This window comes from Oryctolagus cuniculus, chromosome 10 (genome assembly GCF_964237555.1).
Source record: "Oryctolagus cuniculus chromosome 10, mOryCun1.1, whole genome shotgun sequence".
Lineage (NCBI taxonomy): Eukaryota > Metazoa > Chordata > Mammalia > Lagomorpha > Leporidae > Oryctolagus > Oryctolagus cuniculus.
This window is the reverse complement of record NC_091441.1, coordinates 95,997,439-96,020,771: the sequence shown is the minus strand read 5'-3', so window position 1 is coordinate 96,020,771 and position 23,333 is coordinate 95,997,439. Positions and strand designations below refer to the sequence as shown.

Sequence of the window (23,333 nt, the reverse complement as noted above, 5' to 3'; positions counted from 1 at the left end):
ATATAAATATATATATATAGACACATACACAGAGTTTTTCCAGACTTAGAAGTCAGGGTGGTTTTTTTTTTCCTGTTTCATTTTCAAGTTTTAAAGGTGCAGGATCTGTTCCCCCGGTGCCACCCTGGGCTCGGGCATGTAGTAAGCATGTGGTGCATTTTCTAACAGGCGGAACGTTTATAGCGTCCATGCCCCTGTGGCTTTTGAGACCGGTCTGGCTCAGGTCTAGAAGCCGACGCCACCGGAACCCCAGCCAGGACAGTGGCCAAGGCCCTTCCCTCAGGGGCCAGAGACAGCAGTGTGTTGGCCAGCTCTGCTCCTCAGCATGAAGCGGTAGGCACTTCTGTCACTGAAGGGAGCCAACCACTAACTGGCTCGGCCACCAGCGTAAGGCTGGAGAAACTGGGCCGGAAGGAAGCGATGAAAGGAGGGCCAGAGAAAGCTTGGCCCCCAGAGAACGGATGCTGCACGTTTAAAACAACTCTTTGCTTGTCGTTCTTTTTCCTTTCAGCTGCACCTCCCAGTGCCCGCATGGCTCAGGGGAACTGCTTTGTAGAACTGTTGTAACAATGTGCTTGAGCTTTTCCCGCAGCCTCCATTCCTCTCTACTCTGAGTCTTTGAGAATATTCTGAAGCAATTCTGTTTTAGGGTGGTGGCATGGAATCAGAGTTATCTCTTGCCAGCTGTATTCCCCTACAATGTTTCCTGACATCCAGATGCATGCTTCAGAATAGCGGGCTGTGCCTGTCCCTGGGAACCTCCCTTGCCCCGGCCGGCAGGGGGCCCAGGGCCCCCTGGCTTTGCCTTTTATCAAAGAACAAGTCCAGAGTTTGGCTCACCTTCTGAACTCCTTCCCTCTCCCAAGACAGTGGACTTTGAGCTCCTGGAGACTTCGAATAAGAGCCGCGTGTTCTCCCACTTTGTTGGTTCGATCAGTAGGCCCGGCTTTCTTAAAATGGATTGGAGGTTAGGGTAGCACTAGGCACTGAGAACCCTGCAAAGAAGAGAATGGGCCCAGCAGGGGGTGGGAAGTTCTGGAAGTTCCAGGCCATTAGGTATTTAGTGTGTTGCTTGTCCAGGTTGACTCTGATGGAGCATGGCTGCCCCCGTAGGCCCCCGAGGCAGGGGCTTGCAGGTCATGGTAGACAGACTCGGCCGGTCCGAGGTAGGGACATGGTGCCTGCTTGTTGTTTTTCCTTCTTCCTTCTAGTAGGCCAGTGGCTCCCAGAGTTGCCACGGCCCTGGTCTCGCCCCAGGCTCTCCCTTGCCTGCTTCAACCTTCCCCTGCCGTTTGCTGGATCCTCTCTTCTCCCCCAGAAGCTCCCTGCCGTTGGGCCCTCATCCTTGTCCTGGATCTTTGGGTCTTTGGCCTCGAAGAACACAGTGAGCCGATTGCACCTCTTCCTCCTCAGGCCTGAGCTTGCAGAGCCCCTGCGCACCCGTCCCTTCTCTTCCTTGCTTCTCTGTTCCACCAGAGCTCTGGCTCTGCTCGTTCCTGAGAACTCTCCTTAGGAAGCCAGTCTCCCAGTTAGCTCAGAATCTCAGTGGAGACCCAGGGGTGCTTGGCTGCTGTCCCGCAGAGCCCAGGGTGAGCCCACCTCTGCCCTGGAGGCTGGAGAGAGAGTACAGTTAGCCCTGCACTTGCTGGGCAGACCCTGCTGCGGGATCCCTTCTTCAGTATAGCCTATTCCGAGGGTCCTGGAGAAGACTCGGGATGCTAGAGGACCGAGGCTGGCCGTGACAAGGCAGGCACAGCACCCCCTTGGGCTTCCCAGATGTGCTGGCCAGGCAGCCGGCAGTCTGCTGCTTGTAGGCAGCCCGGGAAAGGGCTAGACTTGTACTCCACCAGAGCAGCTGGCCAGTGTGGCTGGAGACGGGCTCTCTCTGGGGACAGGGGAGGAGAGGACCCCAGGCACAGGAGGACAGGTCCTGGGTTTAGGTCCTGACTTGACAGCCCTGGGCAAGTCTCCCCATCTGTCTGGATGAAGGGATGGCACATCCACCCTGTAAGAGGAAGCCAGGAGACCCACGTGGAGTTCCTGAGCTAGGACTTGGTATCTGCAGGTGCCCAGTAATAAAAGGCTAGCTAGTCCTTAAATTCTAAAGGCACCTGGGCCCAAGGCCCGGAGGCCGGTGGACAGAGCAAGGGGTGACGCACATGGTCCGTGCCTTCCTCTTGCTTCTGGCTGATGGACAGTGCATCCCGAGACTACTGGCCATCACCTTTGGACATAGTGCACAGAGTCTCAGGTGGATGTGGCGGCCCCTCCACCACTGCAGCCTTCCCACCTGGTAACACTGAGTTGCTTCTGAGAGGGAGGTCCAAAGCGGGCTCCCGCGTGGCCTAGTGGTCTGCAGTTGGGGAGTACGGCAGGTGGGCAGTGCCTCCCATGTGGGCTGCAAATGAAGCCCACCAAGGGCACATTGGTGACTCTGGTGGGAGCCAGCACCACCTCCCACCCCCAGGCCCTCCCTCATGCTGTAGGAGCCACTTCGGCAGACGCCACTGTCCGCAGGTTGTGAAATCAGTGACTCTGATGGCCCGTGGTCACCCTGGGGGATGACCCAGGCCTGAGGATGTGCACCTTGCTGTACTTGGTCTCATGTTACCCTCGTAGCAAATCGGAGGGCTGTATCCCTTCCTTACAGATGACCCCTTGCCCCAGATCAGCGCACAGCTCTTGCAAGGGCAGCCTGGCCAAAGGTCAGGTGTCGGGAAGCCCAAGATCCAGCTGCTCTTCCTCTGCCCTTCCCTGCCCTGTCCCCCCCCCCCCGCCCCAGCAGGGCCCCCTAGGGGGCTGGCTGCTCCTATGTCCTGAGCATTCCACTCAGGAGACCTCACCCACCGCAGACCTGGTGGCAGGCACCCCAGGGAGACCAGAGGGCCCCATCCAACTCACGTCCGGGGTGGTTTCCCACGAGACAGCCAGAGCCCCTATTCTGCCTCATGCATCACCCGTAAAGTCATCAGCAGAGTTCTGATTGCCCAACGACTCGCGTTGGAGGCTGCTTCTGAACCAGGCAGAAGTAAGCGCGGCGCAGCTGTGAGGGCAGAGCAGCAGGGCCGGATGAGCAGCCCACACGTGGTCTCCGGAGTTCGCTGGCAGAGGATGGGGAGCTCGTGGCCGCCTGGACTTGCAGCCACTTTTCTGAAGCTTCCCCTCTCTCTGAGCTTTGATGTCACCTTCCCAGGTCTCTGTCTTCAGCCACTGGGATTTGGATGCTTAATTGCCCCTGCTGTTGATGGTGATTACACATGCAAATCCCTCTGTGCAGGGGCGGGAACATGGCCTGTGAAGCCTTCTTTGTTTGGTAATTTTTGTTTTCGGTAAATAACCAAGACGGCATTGCATAGTTTTACTAATACGCTGCTCTATGAAATTCATGACGGATATATTAATTTCTGCACCTTTGAGTATCAGTTCATGTGACAGACTCTAACAATGAGCTTTGACTGCTTTGCAAAGCCTTGCTTTTTGCTAGATGGAGTCTCCCGGGTCGTAGGCTGAGAGTTCGGTGCCTTGTGCACCGTCCCGCCCCACCCCCGCCCCAGCCAGAAGCCAGTGTTGAGGCTCTTGGTCCAAATGTGCTGATCCGGGAGAGCTGTGTCTGGTCTCTCCGTTTAGATGATGAGGTAACCGTGGGGAAGTTCTATGCCACTTTCCTGATACAGGACTACTTTAGGAAATTCAAGAAACGGAAAGAACAAGGCCTGGTGGGAAAGCACCCTGCGAAGAACACCACAATCGCCCTGCAGGTGAATTGTCCCCTTCTCGTGTTTGCTCTTTTCACTAACGATGTTCCAAGCTTATTTGAAACACTAGAGAGCTGGCTGTTCATGGGTGAGCAGTCCCACAAGGATTTTGTTTAAACTGAGATACTGCACACTCCCCCAAATGTGGACTGGCCAGTTCTGGGCCACAAGGTAAGTGCTCCCCACACCGACCTTGCCTCCTCCATGGGGCCCTGCACCTGCTGCTGGCCAGCCCCATGTGGCAAGGGTCCCCCCACCCCGCCACCCCACTGCACACACACACCAGGGCATCTGTGGTGTGAGAAGAGCGAGCCTGGCCCCTCCAGTCTTCTCCAAAGGCAGTGTCCTCCAAGCAGGCCCACCATGCCCCAGAGCCCTGGGCTCAGGGTCCCCGCTGCCCTGGAACAGCTTTCCATCTGAACGCAAGTGCTTTGTTTTGTTTCTGTTTGTTTCTTACCCCACTGCTTGTTGGTTTTTGGTTCATTTCAGTGACATCCATCACTTCCTAGTGTGTACCGTGTGCATGCTTGCGTGTGTGTGTGCGCGGTGTGTCTGTGTCTCTCTGTGTTGTCTCCTGGCAACCCTGAGGCTTGCTCAACAAATGCTGCTCCCTCGCGCCCAGGCCAGCCTCTGGCCCCTCTGGCCTTCTCCAGCCCAGGCCCTGCAGCAGGCCCCTAGAGTGTGGCTGTGCCTTTCGGGAGCCTCTGGTACCGTGTGGGCTCTGTGCATCAGAGGGGTGTAGAATCCTAGGTAAGCCCAGAGCTCGGGGCTACGAGGCAGGTGTTTGAAGGGGAATGGAGTGACAGAGAGACCCGCAGGACGGGGGTGAGGAAGGGAGCTTTGTGAACGCCAGCGATGGAGACATCAGGGCAAAGTGGGAGTGGCGAGAAGGTGCTGAGCACAGAGGAAGTGCAGCTCGGCCACAACCATGCCAGATACTGGACAGCTCTGCCAGCTCTGCCGCTCGGGGGGCTGGACGTCCGCTGTGCCCAGGATAAACAACTGTCCCGTCTTTTGTGTACACTGAAATGACCGACGTCCCCGTGACCAGCACATGCCTCAAAGTTGGCCTCCTGGGAATCGATCAAGTTCAGTGTGGAACAGCCCTCGGCTTTTGCCCAGGGAAGAATGTCCAGCCACTGCTTTATCTGGAACGTGATGGCAGCTTCAGGAGCGTGAAGGTTTGTCTGTGGTCTCGCTGGGAGAGTGAACGTGAGTGACTGAGTGGGGAGTGTGGGACGCATGTGTACCCGGGGTCTTCATAAAGTTGGTGGAAATGCGTATCGTAAAACTGCGTGGGTTTCAAAATTGTTGGCATCACAATAAACCAAGCACGTAATCCCATCTTCCATGAACTTTGTGAAGTCCCTTCGCGTGTGACCGGCTCGCACATGACTGCGTGTGACTATAACCTGCAGATTCGTGGGGTTACGTCTGCTCAGGGGGCTGCGGGAGAGGCCTCCCCAGGTGGCAGGCGGACACTGGACGGGGCTGCAGCCAACCTCTGAGCTCTGTTTCTCAGTGGTTCGGGCAGTGGCAGGCTTAGACAGCCTGTTGCTGTCACAGGTTGTAGGGTTGGTCCTGCCACGGGTCTGCACACTCAGCGGCCTCCTCCTGCTGCAGTTCAGCGCCAGCCTTAGCAGAAGCAACTGAAAAGGCACCTTGGCACCTCTGAACGTGGCTCTGGTCCCTGTGTGCTTGGGCCAGCATAGCCAGGTTGGGGCCCAGGAGCGGGAGTGGTTCATGTGCCTCTGACCGGCCCGATGGCGTGATGGCGCGCCCCGCAGCGTCCTCTGCACACCGTCCCATGAGTCCGGACAGTGGGGTCAGGCCCTGATGGTCCTCTGGACGGGGAAGCCTGCCCTCTGATCAGTGACTCCCATCATAACTTAGAGCAGCCCCCTTGGCTCTGGGTTCAGAGATGACTCTGCTCTGCGGAAGCTGTATGTGTTTGACAGCCACTTGGGAGGAAGGTTGTCACTGTTCTGTCTACATCATGTGGCTTCAGGGCTTGTTCTGTGACTGGATGGCACTTTCACTTTTTTTAAAATATGCAAAAAAAGAAAAAAAATACACGGCTAAATAGCGAGCGACCTGTTTGCTTAGAGGTCCACCTAGTCTCAAGTCGTGGGTTCAAAGACTCAATTCCACTGTGTTATAATCTTGTCGAGGGGAGTTTGCTCCTCGCACACACATTCCCCTCACTGTCTGTAGAGAGACTCTCGCTTTCTTGGTGCCCTTCAGAAACTTCCGGTTAGGTGACAGCAGCACGTCGCTCGTGGGAGTGGAGTGGCTGAGACCATGGCTGTAATCTGTGTTGCGTACCCAGCCCAGACAATTAAATTCCGAAAATGCATCTGAACTCTCAAACAGTAAAAACGGAGAAATAATGCTGACTATGTGTTGGCTTCCTCTGCGGTAGAAGCGGCTTGAGATGTGATTCGTCGCTTTGCTCCCTATGGGCGTTAGGAGGCTTTGCTTTCTGCTACAGGGCAAAATACCACATGACGATGTGGCAGTTAGGGAGATGGGCGACAGTGGGACAAGGACGCACGCCCTGGGGACGGTCACTGGGAGTGGGCCTAGGCCTGGCCCATTGAGATAGGGGGCCGGCAGCTTCTTCCCATGACAGGGCACCGCGGGCTGACCGCTAGTGGGCAGTGCGGTGTGGCCGGCGCAGTGTGAGCAGAAGTGACAGAAGTGATGGCGGAGGCTTGTGCGTGCTTGTGCTGCGTCGAGTGCAGTCTGTCTGAGCGGCTGGCAGGAGAGGCCCAGGTTCTCTGCTCCCCCGCCCCACACCATGGTCTTCAAGGGGGCACACGCGTGCATTGCGGCTTTGGACCCCGCGGGCTCCATCTGATCTTCCGTTCAGACCAACTGCCGCACTGCCGGCCCGTGCAGGGGAACGGCTCGAGGAGCCCCCGCCACCCACGCGTGGGGAGGAGCTCGGCACCCCGCCTGCTCTGGCCTCCGTGGTCTGAATGAGTGTGCAGTTCCCATCCATCCTCATCCGTAAACCCAGCCTTCTCTCCAGCCCCTCTGCGGAGGGAGCCGGAGAGAAGCTGCATCAGCCTCTTTTAATTTCCTCTCGCTCATCTCCCACGCGCCATCCTCACTTTGGTTTGACTCGGCATTCACTCTCCATCCACCGTTGCTACATCTGAGTGACCTGCAGATTGCCCCGAGGAGCAAACAAATAAAGGGATACAGCCACGCAAAGGCCCGGGCTCCCCTCCCCACCCCCGGCCGGGAGCAGCGCACGCCCCGTGTCCTGTCATGCAGTGTGATGTGGACGTCCGGGCAGGTTACAGACGTGCGTTTGGCCCAGCGTCTCGTGGGAATGGTTTTGTTCATTTCTCTTCCAGCCTTCAAGGATTTCCTTTATTCTAGTGGAATCTGAAAAGGCTGTCCCGCCCACTCCTCCCAGACCCGAGCCTGCCCATCTTCGTGTTAGGAAACCATTATCTCTGGCTATAAAGAATCGAGCTGCTAGGTTGGGTCATTTTAGAGCCGTGTTGCAGCCGTCAGACAAAGGTGCAGGTGGCCCAAGGGGAGGGGAGGTGGGATCGAAGCCCAAGGCTCTTAGACCCCAGTGCACCTTGCAGTGGCCTTCCTAGAAGGGCTCAGTGCGGCAAGAAGGAACGGTGGGATCCTCCATGGAAGTGTCACCACCTATGGAAGATCAGACCCCCGTTCCCACGTCACCTTGATGCCTGACAGGGAGTGAGGTGCTCTGTGACGAGCATGAGTCCACCCAGTGCCACAGAAAGGCTCTCTAGACAGTTGTTTTTTTTTTTTAATTATTTTTATTTAAGAGGCGTTCCCTTGCTAACTGATGAGATTTCACTGGCTGATTCGTTTGTTTCAGATGCTTGAACGGATGCTTTAGAATTTTCTGCCCGAGCTCCGGCACCAAGCTGGTTAGTCCCGAAGGCGCCTGTGGCTCAGGCCCCACGAGGGCAGAGGCTCGAGCGGGCTTTTTTCTACTGAGACAGCATTTCGGGAGAAATGCAGGAGAAAGCAAAGCCAAGGGCCCCGGGAGATCCCGTCCCAGCCAAGCACTCCTCCAGAAGGCGGTTGCGGGGCCGAGGCTGCCTGCCTGGCACGGACGCTGCTCGCAGGGGCTCCTTCTCGTGAAAGGGGCGTCCGAGGCCAGCCGCCTGTCCCTCCAAGCAGAGACTCAGAGAAAGGGAGAGAGAGAGAGAAGGACAAGGGCGGCCGCCCCGCAGAGAAGTGAAATGAACACAACTTCCTGATGCTGGCCAGTAAAAATAATAATAATAACGCTAACAATCGTAAAAATTGAGTACTAAACAGATCAAGCAGATCTGCCCAAGCCGGGGCAGCTGACTTTGGCCCCAAGTCCTGTATACCCCCAGAGGGCCCGGGCTCCCTGGACCGGCCTGAGGACCCCTTGGCGCTGAGCGAGCCGACCGAGTTCCTTCACCGGGCCAGTACGTCACGACCTCCTGCCCGCCCGGCCCTGCTCACTGAGGTGACCAGGCCAGAGGGCAGTGACCAGCGGACAGGCGGGGAAGCTCAGATACACCCCATTGAAACTAACATACACCTGCATGCCAGAACCAGCCCAGGTGACACCTCAGGTTCCATTGTAGCGTGCCCACAGGAAACACCGTCACACCCAAACCTCATCCGACATTGTCCGCCCGCACTCCTGCTCAGAGCCAGGCTGGGGACGCCTCTTTGGAAGCAGTGTGGTCTAGTTTCAAGGACACCGCGAGTCAGGGAAACCTGGGCTCTAGTCCCGGCTCCAGCGTCCACTTGCTGTGTGACCTTGGGCAAGACACTTAACCGCTCTGTGCCTCAGTTTCCCCATCTGTAAAATGGGGGTAATCCTGTTGACCTACCTCACAGGGCTGTTGTGAGGAATAGCTAAGTGATTGTAAAGCACTTTGAACGTATTCCCGCTTATTATTAAGACTACAACAATAATAATATCGTATGCCTGTTTACTACCGGAACTTGACAAAATTCTTGTTTTCCTTTGATCTCTCTTCTGTTCTGTACTGTAGCTATCCTGTGAGAAAGAGAATCCTCCCTTTTAAGATGTCTGGGCAGTGCGTAAAGGTGCAGGTTGCACGCTCCCATCTTTAGAACAGCGGGAGTTGGCCCAGCAGGGCGGGTTGACAGGAGCATCTGATTTCAGATTCTCGGTGGAATCCCAGTGTGGCCCAGGAGTCTGTGCCTCTGAGGCTCAGCCCAGGACACCGCAAGTGGCCCTGGAGTACCCTGGCGCAAAGGTCATGGGGAAGAGTCTCAAAGGTGGGGCTCTGTATGTGGAGCCAGGGCGCTGTGGTGCAGACTGGAGGCCATGTACATGTCTGCGCTCTCAGAGGGGGCAGAGGGGGAGGGGAGGGCCGTGTGTGTGCCAGGACGCCCTTGTTTCTGGACCACGAGGTTGTTCCTCCCAGGCCCCTGAAGTGCAGGAGTGCTGGGGGCCAGGCAGAGGGGTGCTGTGTCCTTGGCCCTGTGGCACCAGGTGGCATGACCTGCCCAGACTTGAGCTGATCTCTGGGCCTTGTATGGGGATGGCCCCAGCTCCCAACTCTGCCTCTGTTGTGCACAGACCATGGCGAGCCTGGGAGCTGCAGGGAGCTGCAGTGGGCTTTATGAGGGCCCAAGGGCAGGGTTGCAGGGTGGATTAGAAGGTGGCCAGTGCGGCTGGTTTGGTTGGACTGCTATGACGATGTTGAAGCCTGGGTCTTCCTGGTTCCCAAAGCTGTCACCTCCAGCCCCTTGCATGTCCCCGCCCCTGTCAGCAGCCCAGGCTCTCTCCCAGCTTCTCTGTGGTCTGGCAGCTAGAGGGACCGTGGAGACCTTGCTCTGGTCTGAACAGATGCCCACTTCTACTCTGATGGGGCAGTGCCTGGGACGTGCTGAGTGACAGGACATTGTTAAGAATCGGATGCGTCCTTCCTGAAGGGAGGCTGGTGAGCGTGGTGGCCTCGGGCAAGGAGCTGATGCACCCCCGGAGAGACCACCCTCCTGTCTGGGTGCTGGGGGCTGTCTGTGCCCATACCTGCCCATGCCATCCTCTCTGAGGGCGCCTGCCACCTGCTGCCTCCTAGATCTAAGCTCCTACACTCAGAAGCCCGGCAGGAACGCCCCCGCCATGGCCCGGGCAGCTCACACGGGTGGCATGGTGCAGGCCCTTCTGCACGCTCCTTCCAGATGGGGGCAACTGGGAAGTGGTGACTTTGTAGGTACCACCTAGGGGCTGGGGTTAAGTGAAAGAGAAAAATGTGTCTGCTCAGGGCTGGCTGTGTGACTGGTTGATAGCCAAGGCTGATGATGAGTGAGCCGCAAGTCCTGAGGGCTGCCTCCCTCCTGGGCTGGAAGGGAAGCAAGGCTTCCTGGAACTCCACATGCAGTCGCACAGCAGAGGCCTCTGGCACTTCTCTTCGTGTGGGAGAGCAGAGCTTTCAGGGTCAAGCAGGTTGGAAGAGGGCACTAGTGTGTATTACTTAGCATCTTGAGACACACCCAACACCAGGATCCCTGGTGCTAAACCCTGAAGCTCCTGGATAAAAGTGATGGCGCAGGCCCATAGAAGCAAAGGTGAGAAGGGGCGTCAGGCTCCTCTCAAACAGCCTGCACTGTGGTGTGACCTTGGTAAACATGAAATGGATGCACGGGATTCTCGGGCACCACGTTCTCGACCCTTTCCCCTCAGAGACTAGCAGTGGTGTTCAGAAGTCCTAGAGCAGATGGGAATTCTTAGGAGAAGCTAAGACGCTAAGAAGCTAAGCTGTGCCGTAGTAAAACGTCTCTTACTGTAGCCTGCCGCTTCGTAATGTGCTGCTAGTACCCGCACTAGCCCAGATGCATCCTGGCTCAGGTATCTACAGGAGGGAGCTCGCTACAGCTTCTTACCAGTTCCCACGTGGGTAAGTCCCTGGGTGCATGCCTTTTCTTTGGCACCTGTCTCCCCTAGGAGCTAAGGGGAGGGCTTATGGTTCTAAGGTAGAGTGAGGCCGGCCTTTAAAAAGTGCTGACGATCCAGCTCAGAGAGGCCACATGTGAAGGAAGTGGAGAAAGGCCAGTGGACTCAAGCATCCTAGACTGGGGGCAGAGTCTGACACCTGAGCCCAGGCGGTGCTGCCCGTCGGAGGACAGGTTGGTCCTCCAGTTCACCACGATTTTTGTCCTTTGGACCCTTTTTTACTCTTTAAAATTGTTAAGGACCCTTGCATATCAATATTTACCATCTCGGAAATTAAAATCGAGAAATTTTTAAAACAAGAAATGCAAGCACAAAGACGCCCGAGTGATGACATCACCATGCATCACGTGGCCTTGAACCTCATTGTGCTGTCACGAGAGAACGACCGTGTACAAGGCAAAGGACGTCCTCATGCAGCCCTGAAGGCGGCGTGGGATGCTCTGCGGTCCCAGCACTGCTGCTCAGGGCCGGGCCAGGGGTGGGGGCTGAAGCCTTGTGATGAACCCCATTGTCGGGCTCCTGCCTCAAAGCAACGCCCACCCCTGAGCCATGGGGCTGCCCGTGCCCCACTTGCCCTGCCATGTTGGGGCTGGGAGCCACGTGGAGTGGCCTCACCTCACTACCTGTGTGGATCTAAAGGAAGGATAGACTGAGTGAGTGCACCAGAGGAGGTGTGTTTAAAAATCTCGGCTACTCCACGTTGACACAGTGGTGTGTGCAGATGTGTGCCAAACAGAGGCTCGGTTTCGGTGACACCTTGTGATCACCTGTCACTTCGTGTGCCGATTGAGATGAGAGCTCTGAGAAGTTGGTAGAAAGGTCAGCCTTGACAAGGTGGCACCCTACCCTTGCAGCTGTATGTCAGTAGGTGCGCAGGCCAGAGTCGATGTGGCACTGGGGATGCGTTGGCTTTTATGGAGCTGCGTGGCATCATGGGATGAGCAGGCCTAGGACTGTTGACCCATGAGGTGACCCCACGGACACACTCTTGACTGTCTGGTGGAATGTAAACAGGGGGTGGGGAGAGGGGGTGGCTCACAGAGACAGGCAGGAAGGTCAGATCAGAACAGAGGGTGTGACACACAGCCTCTGCTGGACCTGCAGTTTGCCGAACGCGCTGTTGCCAGGAAACCCGCATACGTTTTCCTGAATCTGGTGTTAAAAATTAGAGCTAAGAGTCCAGGTGGGATGGAAGGAGCTAGCCATCTTGCTCGTTTGTAGGGCGAAATCGTCAGTGACTTCAGTTTGTTTCACCTTGCAAAGTGATGGTCACTGATGGGCTTTCCATTGCTGAGTGCCGTGCGCCCACGTGGCAGGTGCCTTTTCATTGAGAGTCGGAGTCACTGCAGATGACTAACGGAGCATGGTGCCTATGGTTTGAACACTTTGTGTCTGACACGAGGACTATTCACAGTACACACAAAGGCCACACCGTGACATCTTCCCCTGGAGGAAAGCAGTGACACAGTAGGGGGTGTGCCCGTGTGTGGGGTGTGTGTATGCAGAGGAGGCAGAGGACAGCTTGAGGATGAGCAGGTTTATTCTGTAAGAATTCAATCCTCAGTTCTTTGTTCTGATGGAACTACCCCATGGTTGTCCCCTCTCACTGAGCGGGAGCTGAATCCTGTGAAGGGGTTAAGGAGAACTTGGCCATTAGCGAGATGCCTGCGTGCGTGCGGAGCCAGCCTGGGCTGAGTGAGGGCTGCGTGTGACGGGTCAGGCGGTGCCAGGCGAGGCTCCCTGAGCTGGAAGCGGCCAGCCTGGTGCTCTCGCATCCTGAAGATGAGTGGGCCGGCCCCGTCCCCGCTGGAGACCTGCCTCTCCCTCCTCCACTGCTACAGCGTAGGTTTCTGTGTGGGTCGCTGGGGGTGCGTGCATCTGTGTCTGTGCTGGGAGAGCTGGCCAGGGGCTGCTGTTTCTGATGGGGCTGGCTTAGGGAGACAGGTGCCAAAGGCATTTCAGGGGCACCCAGGTAGGAGAGAGTGGGCGAGAGGAGGGAAAGCGAGTGAATGTCTGTAGTTGATGTCAGAATACCATCATCTTTTGCAGTTGCTTGAGAAATGTTTAGATTTTAGAGTTTGATTTTTTTTGATGACTTATTTCGATAGAATAACTATCTATAAAATTCCAATAAAATGGTGTCTAAATTTTAAAGCAGCAGTCTACAGGCAAACCGCCAACATGTCTTTTTAAAAGAATATTTATGATAACATCTCGCGTTTTAAAATCAACCAGAAGCTAGGCTTGATTCTGTTGAATATTTTCTAAGATTGGACATCTTAAAAATGAGTCAATCATGTTTATATTTTATAGCCATTCTGTGTTTATTCAAAACCATAATCCTTCTTCAATGTGAATGGAATGACCCTGTGTAGCTTTAATTGCGTGGGTTTAAATGGTCCTGACCAGATTTCAGATGAAAAGACTGTTTTGCTGGTAGAGGTAGACACCAAAATGAAATATGAAAGACTGGATCGTTTACTGATTGCGCTTATTTCAAGAAAATAAGGTTCTTTTGGGGGCTGTGGAAAACAGCTTTTTTTTTTTATTTCAAGGGTTTATAATAGTTTCTTGTGTTTCTTGGAATTGGAACTTGTGCCTATGGGATTTTCGGAGCAGCCTAAGCTACCTTTTTAGCTTGAAATGTGTGCTAGGAAAATTTCCTTACTGTATTTTGTGATATGTAATTCAGGGTGCTGTGCTTACGCTTTGTTTCAAGTTCGGGGACATCTGTTGCCCTCACCATCCTGGGGACACCCCAGCCCCTGCCCCTCCCAGCCCCGCCAGATCACGCGTGATGAAGAGAAGTCGGTCCCCGCCTCCTCCGGGCGCACTCTTCCCTGTGCGGAGCGCGCAGCCTGCAGTCCGGCTCTCTGGCCCCTGCTGCTGTGTCGGGGAAGAGCGGTGTGTTCTCTAACAAATACGTTGTCGTCATCTGGGGGGTGGCATCGGGGCCGCCTCGGAAGCTCGCCGCGATTTCTGTTGCACACATGTTCTCTGTCCTGTGTCTCTGCTGCGCCAGACTGAATCCTAGTCTGTGTATTCCTGAAGACGTGCTGGAGGCCGTTTCCTGTTTTTGTTATGCAATGACGTTGTATGTGTATCTCAGTGAAATGTCAACCCATCAACAGAGGATGATGTTAAAAATGATCCAAATAAATAGTTTTCTATTTCTTGTAACCAGACTTAGTTCCGTGGGCTCCATGCCAGTGAACAGGGTTATCTGTTGTTCGAGCCCAGCCATGGGCCTGCCTTGTAACCTCAGCCATGGTGCAGGATGCCCTTGGGGCGTGTCGGAGTCCCTACGTCCGTTGTGACCTGTGGCTACTCTGTGGAGATGGCAGCAGGTGTCTCAAAACTGGTCTCTGGTTTGCACGCCGCAGCTGTGGAACCAGAGCCTCCTCGCCAGCTGCTCCAGAGGCTGATGGTGGAACGCTGGCTTAGCTTGCCCATCCCTGGGCAGTGGAGCCCTAGAACAATACTGAGCGAAGGACCTGAGTGCTGTGCGGCACTGCCTGCCACCACCGTTCTCCACACGCCTGCAGCCCTGCTGTGCAGGAGCTTTGGCCAGTGTCACATGAGAGTTTGCTTCTCGGTGGCGAGTGGGTCCACCTGGAGCCAGGTGATTCCCAGCTCCCATATGCTGGGCTCGGGAGTCCTGGGAGAGGAGATGCGTGCGTGTGTGTGCACATGTGTGTGTGTGTGCGTGCGCACTGAGTTTTGCACCTGTGATCAGAGGGACAGGAGGGTGACAAGTGGCCTCACTCACCACCCCAAGAACCATTCTGGGTGTGGCCTGGGACAAGGCTTCCCTATGAGCACAGCGTTTCACAGAAACCTTCAGGCTTTGAATCTTGGCACCCCACCCCCCACCCCAGCTGATGAAATGGAAAGACCTGTTGCTCCCCATTCACAGAAAGAGTCAGATAAAATCCACCGGGTATGCCGGGTATGCCGTTCGTAACAATCAGTTCAGGCTGGGGCTGTTATGGGCAAGGTCTCTTCAGAAACTCCTACAGGAGTCAACATTCTGAATTAACACTGCCACCACTAGTGTATGCAAAGACCAGGGCTTTTTACGATTTTATTTATTTATTTGAAAGGCAGAGTTACAGAGCGAGAAGAGAGCAAGAGAGATCTTCCGTCCACTGGTTCACTTCCCAGATGGCCACAGTGACCAGGGCTGGGCCAGGCCCAAGCCAGGAGGTTCTTCCAGGTCTCCCACCTGCGTACAGGGGCCCAAGGACTTGAGCCACCTACTGCTTTCCCAGGTGCATTAGCAGGGAGCTGAATTGGAAGTGGAGCAGCCGAGACAAACTGGTGCCCATGTGGGATGCCTGCACTGCAGAGGATGGCTTAACCTGCTGTACCCTAGTGCTGGCCCAGGGTGTCTTTTTTTTTTAACATATTAATTTATTTTTATTTGAGAAGCAGAGATGTCCCATGTATGACTTCACACCCCAAATGCTTGCAGCAGCCTCTGGCTGGGGTTGCAGCTGGGAATCCAATGTGAGTCTCTCCCATCAGTAGAAGACACTCAAGTACCCAGACCTTCCCCTGCTGTCTCCCAGGAGTTGCAGCAGCAGGAAGTTGGAATCGGAAGTGGAGCCAGGACTTGAGCCGAGGCACTCCAGTGCTTGTCGTCCCAAGTAGCATCTTAAGCACTGTGCCAAATACCCCCCCAAACACAAAGACCGGTTCTGAGCATGCCCACAACAGGGAGACCCAACCCTGCTAGATCCAGTACAACATTGTCCCCCAACCTTTCCATTCCCCCAAATGCTTCCCACCAGGTATGTGCCCAAGGCCTAGTCACATGCCTTGTCCCTGTCCTGGGCACAGCCACCACCCCATGCAGGGCACTGTGGAAGGACATGAAGGCAGTGTCCTCCACTAAGGACCAGCTCCCAGCCCAGTTCTCCTTTGTAACTGCCCTGAGGTCGTATGGCTGATGTCCTAGGCCTGCTGACAGCCTTTGGCAGCTGCTGAGTAGCAGGCAGACCACCAGGAAATGAGGAGGTGCCTCCTGAATTCAGGCCTTAGACCTAGAAACAGGAGTAGGGAAGGCTGGCTGTGCGGCTCAGGGGCATGTAGTGTGCATGCGTGGGGTCCATGGGGCCCCGGGAAGGGGGCCCTGTGCCCCCTCCAGAGGCTGGGCAGCCACTCTCCATCTAACGTGTGCTCTCTGTTGGTAAGTTATCAGCTGGCACATGGGCTGCAGGCTGGGGCGCCTCAGATGGCCAGGTGTGTGTGCGTGTCTCTCTGTCCCGTCCCAGTCCGAGTATGCTGGTGGCTGCAGCGTGTGTGTCACTCACTCGTTCATGGCTTTAGGGCAGAGCCGGTGGGCTGCTTGCTCCTCTGACGCCCGTACCTGGACTTCCCCTCTGCCCATGACAGGAGAACATCCTGCCAGCTTCCTAGCTATGCTCCCTTCCTTGCACTGTTCGTGGTTTGGGGAGGTGGTGCCCTGCAGGTGACCCCTCTGAAAGTTGTCCGTGGGACAGGGACGTGTGCTTGTGGCCATGGCCGACCCTCGTGCAAGGCAGGGTCTCCGCAGAGGAAGTCACAAAGTTGCAGGCCTCAAGCATTGCCACCAGGACCATCCTGACCACCTGACCACATTCAGCCACCCTCCTGTTTCAAACAGCCTTTGGAGAAGTCTTTCCCTCCCTCCCAACCCCGCACCCCACAGATCAGGCAGGTGCAAAGCCATGCCCCAGGCAGGACCCCGGGGCCCACGAGTCGTCTCACCACATGTTCTGCCATTTTCATTGATGTAGGCGGGACTAAGGACACTGCACGACATTGGGCCGGAAATCCGCCGTGCTATATCGTGTGACCTGCAGGACGACGAGCCCGAGGAAGCAAAGCGGGAGGAAGAAGATATGTTCAAAGTAATTATTCTACGCCTAGCTGGAGAGAGCAGGGCAGGACTGGAGTTGGGGCAGTGAATGAGCCACAGAAGAGTATGGAAAATGCGCACCAGCCACAGAGTCCAGGGGGCTTACAGAGCACATCCTCCCCAGCCCCATTCACCAGCACCTCTCCTAGGGCCAGGCCAACTCCTTCTTTGAGCCTGTCTCCTCCCCCTCCTCACTGTCCCCTTCCAATGGTGACAGCCACTGTGTGTGGGGGGGGCATCCTGGGTCCTTGCAGCCGCTGCCCAAGTTGCCCTCCTTGTCCCCCGGAACAGCTCTTGGAGCTGCCAGCCCCCCAGCCCAGAGCGAATGCTTCCTGGCCTACCCCAGGGCTGCCCCCCAGCCCAGCTTGGGTGTGAGTCACTATGGCTGGAGCAGCAGCTGAGCGCTTTCTCCCAGCTCGGGAACTGGTAGCCTTTCTCCGTTCATGGCGAGGGTGGGGTGGGGGGAGGGGAGCCACACGCCCACGGCTGCCCCCGTGGTGAGACCCTCAGATTGTGTTCCAGGGATCCTGTGGAGCGTGCCCTGAGTTAGTTTTTCACGTAGAGAGCTGAGCTGACAGAGCTGGCCTGCGTCACATGCTTGTTACGTCACCTGGTGTTGTCTCCCATTATTTTGCAGAGAAATGGTGCCCTGCTTGGAAACCATGTCAATCATGTTAATAGTGATAGGAGAGAGTCCCTTCAACAGACCAATACCACCCACCGTCCCCTGCATGTCCAAAGGCCTTCAGTTCCACCTGCAAGGGATACTGAGAAACCGCTGTTTCCTCCAGCAGGAAATTCGGTGTGTCATAACCATCATAACCATAGTTCCATAGGAAAGCAACTTCCCACCTCAACAAATGCCAATCTCAATAATGCCAATATGTCCAAAGCTGCCCATGGAAAGCGGCCCAGCCTTGGGAACCTTGAGCTTGTGTCTGAAAACGGGCACCATTCCTCCCACAAGCATGACCGGGAGCCTCCGAGAAGGTGCAGTGTTAAAAGGTAAACTTGGCGGTGGGTCTGCCCTTGGCAGTGTAGCGTCTGCCCGCAGAGCCGGGGGCACCTCCGCCCAGGGTTCTGGCACGTGGAGGAGACTGCCTGCAGGCATTACCTTCAGACCTGTGCGTGCCACTGACACACTGGCTGTGCAGCCAACAGAGAAGGGGCCCCGGCTGCCTTACGTCCCGCTGCCTGGGTGCCCCTGAGAATAGCCCAGGTGCAGCAGTGCACTCTGGGACAAGGGGCTGGCCGATGTTTCTCTGTAAAGGGCCCGAAAGTAAATATTTGCAGCTTCTAACAGCTCACCTCTGCCGCGGCAGCCGTGAATGATCTGCGTGAGGCTGTGTCTCAGTGAACTGTTCTTTGCGGGCACCCAGATTTGAACTGCGCATATTCACGTGGGAGGAAAAGACTTTTTTCTTTTTTCAGTTCTTTACGAACGTATCAAACTTTATAACTTGTGGGCAAATGCCCAAACCAGTGGCTGCCTGTATTTGGCCCGTGAGCCCGGGGTTGCCGACCCACTATCCTGGGTGGCAGTAGGCTATCTGCATTTTCACCTGGTTGGAAAAGTTGATAACTGTGTCTTCTCCCTCCCCTGTTATGCCTTTCCTGGATAGAACCCGCTACTATGAAACTTACATTAGGTACGTGCTCACTGCCCGCCTTGGTGTGTTAGATGCCGTGGTGTTGTGTGCCCGGCTGGCCTCTGAGTGCCAGGCAGAGGGAGCAGTTTGCCTGTGCCTGCCAGCCAGCTGTCTGAACTGAGGGCTGTGGGCTTGAGGGGCGGATGTCAGAGCAGCTTTTAGATCCCTCTCTGCACAGACTCGGCACCAACCAACGAACAGCAGCCATGTGCCTGGCCGAGCCCTAGGCTGGCTCCTGCAGGCCGCACACCAGGGATCCGAGGCCTGGGCAGCCAGCAAGCCTGGCTGTTCTTGGGGGTCCAGCGTCTCATGATTTTCTCACTTGCCTCCCCTGCAGCCCTCAACATGCATGCAGCATGTTCTGTCCCGTAGAGGAGGGGTCTTGAGAGGCTTGGGGAGGGCTGGGTGTTGGGTGCAGTGGTTAAGATGCTGGTGGGGAGTGCCTGGACCAGAGTCGCAGCTATGTCCTCAGTTCTAGCTGCTTGCTAACACACACCCTGGGTGGGCAGCAGGTGAGGGCTCAAGTGGCTGGGTCCCTGCCACCCACATGGGGGTCTCGGATGGAGTTTCTTGTTCCTGGGTTTGGCCTGAGGACTGAACCAGTCCCCTCCTGCTTGAGGCAGGTGCATGCCAGGAGAGGCCAGGAGCCCCCTGCAGGGACGCTGGCCCCACCCAGGGACCTGGCTGCAGGACGTGTCTGTCTCCCTCACCTCTGCAGGTCCGACTCGGGAGACGAGCAGCTCCCGACTATTTGCCGGGAAGACCTGGAGATAGACGGCTACTTCAGGGACCCCCGCTGCCCAGGGGAGCAGGAGTATTTCAGCAGTGAGGAGTGCTACGAGGAGGACAGCTCACCGACGGGGAGCAGGTGAGGGCTCGGGCTCGGGCTCGGGCTGAGGTCAGCAGCCCTCCCATCCCCTGCCCCGGGAGGCCAGGGCCACCTGCGGCTGCAGTCTGGAGCCCTGTGAGGAGCTGAGCGAATGAATGCAGGAGCAGTGCAGACCCGTCCCGCGAGGCCCGCACACTGTCGGGGCGGTGAGGCGACGGCGTTCTACAAGAAGCACCAGGGACAAATTTCGGTGAACGTGGCCGTTTATTAACAATCAAGCACAGGCAGAGGGGACGTAGCTAGTTCAGGGCAGCACTGATTTGATAGGATAAAGCTGATATTGGCCCCACTGTGGTCCTCCAATCAGCTTGAAGGTCACGCTGGTAGCCTCCCAGGTGGTCCTTATGGGCCTGGGCCACACCCGGGGGCTGTTTGCCTGATTGGTAATTATAAGGCCCTTCTATGGTGGGGGGGCGGGGAGTGATTGCGTGGGGCTTCTGCCGCCTGCCAGCAGTCAGGCCATCCCAGGAGGCATGGTATGCCACGCCCTCCTAACCTCCTCCCAGGGCTAGGCAGGCCGTCTCCCAGCCAGGCACAGGATCACCCACAGGAGCAGGAGACGCGGGGCCGAGAGGTGCAGAGTGGCTGTTGACCCAGACGTGTTGACTTATTTCCACCATGGGCCTCAGAGGCCTTTGAGTCAGGACCCCCGAAACATAAGCTGGGCCTGCCCAAGGCCCGGGCTAGCCCCTCTCTGTGGGCACCCTGACCTCTGGGACATCAGAGGTGCTGACTGCACTAAGGAGCTGCCCTGGGGACGCCATATGCACAGCAGCTCAGCCAGGCTCCCAGGGGCACAGAGCCTGCTGCTGCCTCCATCAAGGGGTCTCTCCTGGGAATGAGGCTGCAAGGTCAGAGCCGAGGCCCCTCCCGGCTTGTGTCCTACAGGAGGAAGGCGGTTTACCTGGGCGCTTTGCTTTAGGAAACGTAGTAGGCGCTGCAGAGGCATGAAGGCCACCTACCACACACTCTTCCCCGTGAACCCTGTCTCGGCATGACTGCACCCCATCTGTGCCCCAGTGGCCCTCAGCTGTGTGTCGATCCTGAGCCCAACAGACTCTGGGGTTCCTTCTTCGGGGCCTTGGCTCCTACCTTACCCACCGTGTGGCCTCACTCCTTCTGCTGGCCTCACTCCCTCCGCTCTCCAAGGACACATCAGGACCTTGCTCATTTTCCTGTGCAGACTTCTAATGCCCCCTCCCCAGCCCTCAGACCCTCAAAGAGCCCCTGCAAGCCCCCTTCCTTGCTGCATTGGCCTTTCCAGCTGGCCCTGGACGCCAGGGTGCTTGTGGCCCTAAGCTCCCTGCAGGTAGGGACTGTGCTGCCAGTGTCTTGGTGTCCCTGGTGCCCAGCCCTGCACACGGCCGAGAGCAGACCCTTGGGAGGGGACGAGTGGACAAGAGTGGAGCCTCCAGGGCATCCACAGTCCACCTCTGACCCGGTCCTGAGCCTCCCCGTGACAGCCCTGGCTCTCCATCTAGAGTCTTCCATGACACGGGGCTGCGTTGTTCCCTGCCAGTCCTGCCATGTCCACATGAGCTGGAAGCAGGCCGTGGACAAGGGTCTGCTGGTGTCACCGGAGAAGAGAGCCATGGAAGCCGTGGGGTTCTTATCTTCATGCAAGAAAGAATTCAGGCATCAGTCAGAGAGTGAAGCGAAGGCTTTACTGGGGATAGGGCATGTGACAGAATGTCAGAACCGAAGGGACAGATAGTGAGTGGCCAGTCACTGGGGGAGAGCGAGGTTACACGGATGAATGGAGAGAAAACACCTGGGCAGGCCAGGCGGGCGGCTCAGCAGAGCACTGAGCGCGCCCAGTCTTGGTTGAGACTACAGCTTACAAAGGAAAATGGGGCCAGGTTTCTCCTTCCCCTCCTCCTCTATGACAAAGGGTTTGTAGAGGGGTAAATTAGCAAATTCCTCCCCGGGTTTGTGGGCACCAGGCTGAGGGGGCATCTGTGAAGGTTTATTGCCCACGTTATCAGGTCAGGTAACCCGTTTGGTCGGGAGGAGAGAGAATTCTCCTGGGAGGTTATCAGGGTCTGAGCAGGACTTTGAAGTGCAAAATCCTGGGCGTCTGGAGCTTCCACCAGTAGGTGCTGGTCTTCAGACCCCTCTCGCACACACATAGAATAATTCCTGACTTCCTACCTAACAGCCGGGGCTTGCTAAGCGGCCCCTCACATGCCCTGCCCTCTGCCCCTGTCCGCTAGGCACAGCTGTGGCTACTACAGCAGATACGCCGGCAGCACCTTGGACCTGGAGAGGCCCCGCGGCTACCATCACTCCCAGGGCTTCCTGGACGACGAGGACTCGGCTGTCTGCTACGATTCCCGGAGGTCTCCGAGGAGACGCCTGCTACCTCCCACCCCGACAGGTGAGGCCTCCCAGGTCTCCCCCCACCCTGGGGGGTGTGACGGGCGTGTCCCTCCATGGCAGGCACCTCCAGCCCCGGAGAGCAGTCCTTGGGTTGGTGGGCAAGTGGCTTTCCTTGCTTTCCCCTCCATATTCCACGAGACCAAGCCCGAGCCAATTCTGCGCTGCTCGTGTCTGGCTGGGAGTACGGCAGCAGGCAGTCTGTGACTGCCCGCGTTTCTTTCCGGGAAGGGGCTTTGCTGTGCTCGTTCATGCCTGGGACGTGTCCCCAGAGGAGGGGGAGACCTGCCCATGCCGTGGCTGCTGTCTGCTCAGGTCTGGTGCACCATGGTGGGGTGGGGGGGACCAAGCTCGGTGTAGGGCACCCAGGAACTCCTAGTGTGTGTCCCCTCCGCCCCCCACTGGCAATCATCTGCCACCTTCTGTGTGTCCCTGGTTCTCTGGCCTTGACCAAACTCTGCCAGAGCCCTCTACTACTGGGGCCGGTTTGGCCTGAGGGGTCACCTGCAGGACAGGGGCATCTGTTGGGGCCAGGAACATCCTGAAGCAAGGGGCTTCCTCCTCCTGCGGCCAGGGCAGGACTGGCCATCTGTCTGATGCGGGTCACCTGGGCTCCATGCTCTGGCTGGGCAAAGAAGGGTAGCCGGGCCCCATGGCTCCTGGCTGCATGCTCTTGGTTTGGGACATGTGAGCGTCGTGATGATCCCAGAACAGGCATTTCTGAGGTTTCTGAGAACGGAGCGTGTTTTTAAGAACTCTGCATCAGTAATCAAAAAAAACAGGCAAGACACGATGGCGGCCAAGCTCGCCAGCTGCAGGCATGGCAGAGCGTGTGGTTGGGCAGTGCCCAGGGCCCTGTGCCTCCCTCCATCTGGAGAGTGATAAGAGGCCCATTTCCATGGTTAATATTTCATTGCTCAACCCCAATGCTAAGGCTGAATGGAGCCTCTGCACTCACCATGAATACTAGATGAGGCCGGGGCCAGAGAGGCTGGGGTGGGGCTCCTTGCCCTGGGGGCTTCCCTGTGTCCTTGGCCTCTGCCTTTGTTCATCCACCTGCTCAAACTGCCCGGGGGGGGGGGGCACTTGGATGCCCGCCACTTGCAGGTGCTGCCCCAGCTTCGGAGAGGGCCCTGGCCGGCATAGGCAGACTCGTCCCCGTCTTGATCTGTGAGGCATTAGCATTGCTGTCCACCAGCGCAGACCGTGGGTAGGGAGGGTGCTGAACTGACCTTGGCTGTGTGCACACCTGTGCTGGGATCTTGTCCTCCTGCAGAGACGACTGCACAGACCTCAGGAGGGGTTGGGGACGCACGCGCCCCTGGCTGTGGGGAGCGGGACCTTTGCCCTGCTGATCCCCTGGCCCTGCCACCTGTCTTGGCTCCCAGCTGAGTTCCTGGGCCCTGCACATCTGATCTGTGAGACAGGGAGGCCCATTCTCCCAGGCCTGCTGTTGAGTCGGGCCTGTGGGCTGTGCATGGAGGGAAGCCCTTGCGTGCAGTGGCATGTGTGCCATCGGCAGCTGGACAGCATGGTCCTGGCACGCCCCAAGGCACGTGCTGGGCTCGCTCTGGTTTCTTTCCTCCAGCTCTTCCTGCAGACACCGGTGTCTGCAGCTTCATACACAGTCCCCAGGCTGCCTGGGAGGCTCTCAGGCAAAGGAGTTAGGGCCCTGCAGGGTCTTGCTGGGGCTGGGAGATGCAGGGGCCGGGAAAGGAGCCACTAAAGTGACTTGGCTCTGTCTCGCTAACTGCAAGCCAGGCTCCCCCAGGCAGACCCCTGCCAGGGGGAGGCCTCT

General features: G+C 57.0%; 1 protein-coding gene across 9 annotated transcripts in view; it reads left to right on the top strand.

Annotated features, from left to right (window-relative positions):
* The window catches only part of CACNA1D (calcium voltage-gated channel subunit alpha1 D), a 520,755-nt gene that overhangs the window by 494,178 nt on the left and 3,244 nt on the right, over positions 1–23,333 (top strand). For 6 of the 9 annotated variants that reach the window (XM_070050708.1, XM_051852322.2, XM_051852311.2 and 3 more), the window contains 6 exons: positions 3,628–3,758; positions 16,500–16,613; positions 17,259–17,626; positions 18,244–18,270; positions 18,989–19,138; positions 21,373–21,536. In XM_070050708.1, coding sequence (XP_069906809.1) covers positions 3,628–3,758; positions 16,500–16,613; positions 17,259–17,626; positions 18,244–18,270; positions 18,989–19,138; positions 21,373–21,536 — 954 coding nt within the window. The other 3 variants (XM_051852324.2, XM_070050710.1, XM_070050709.1) reach the window with 3 other exon arrangements.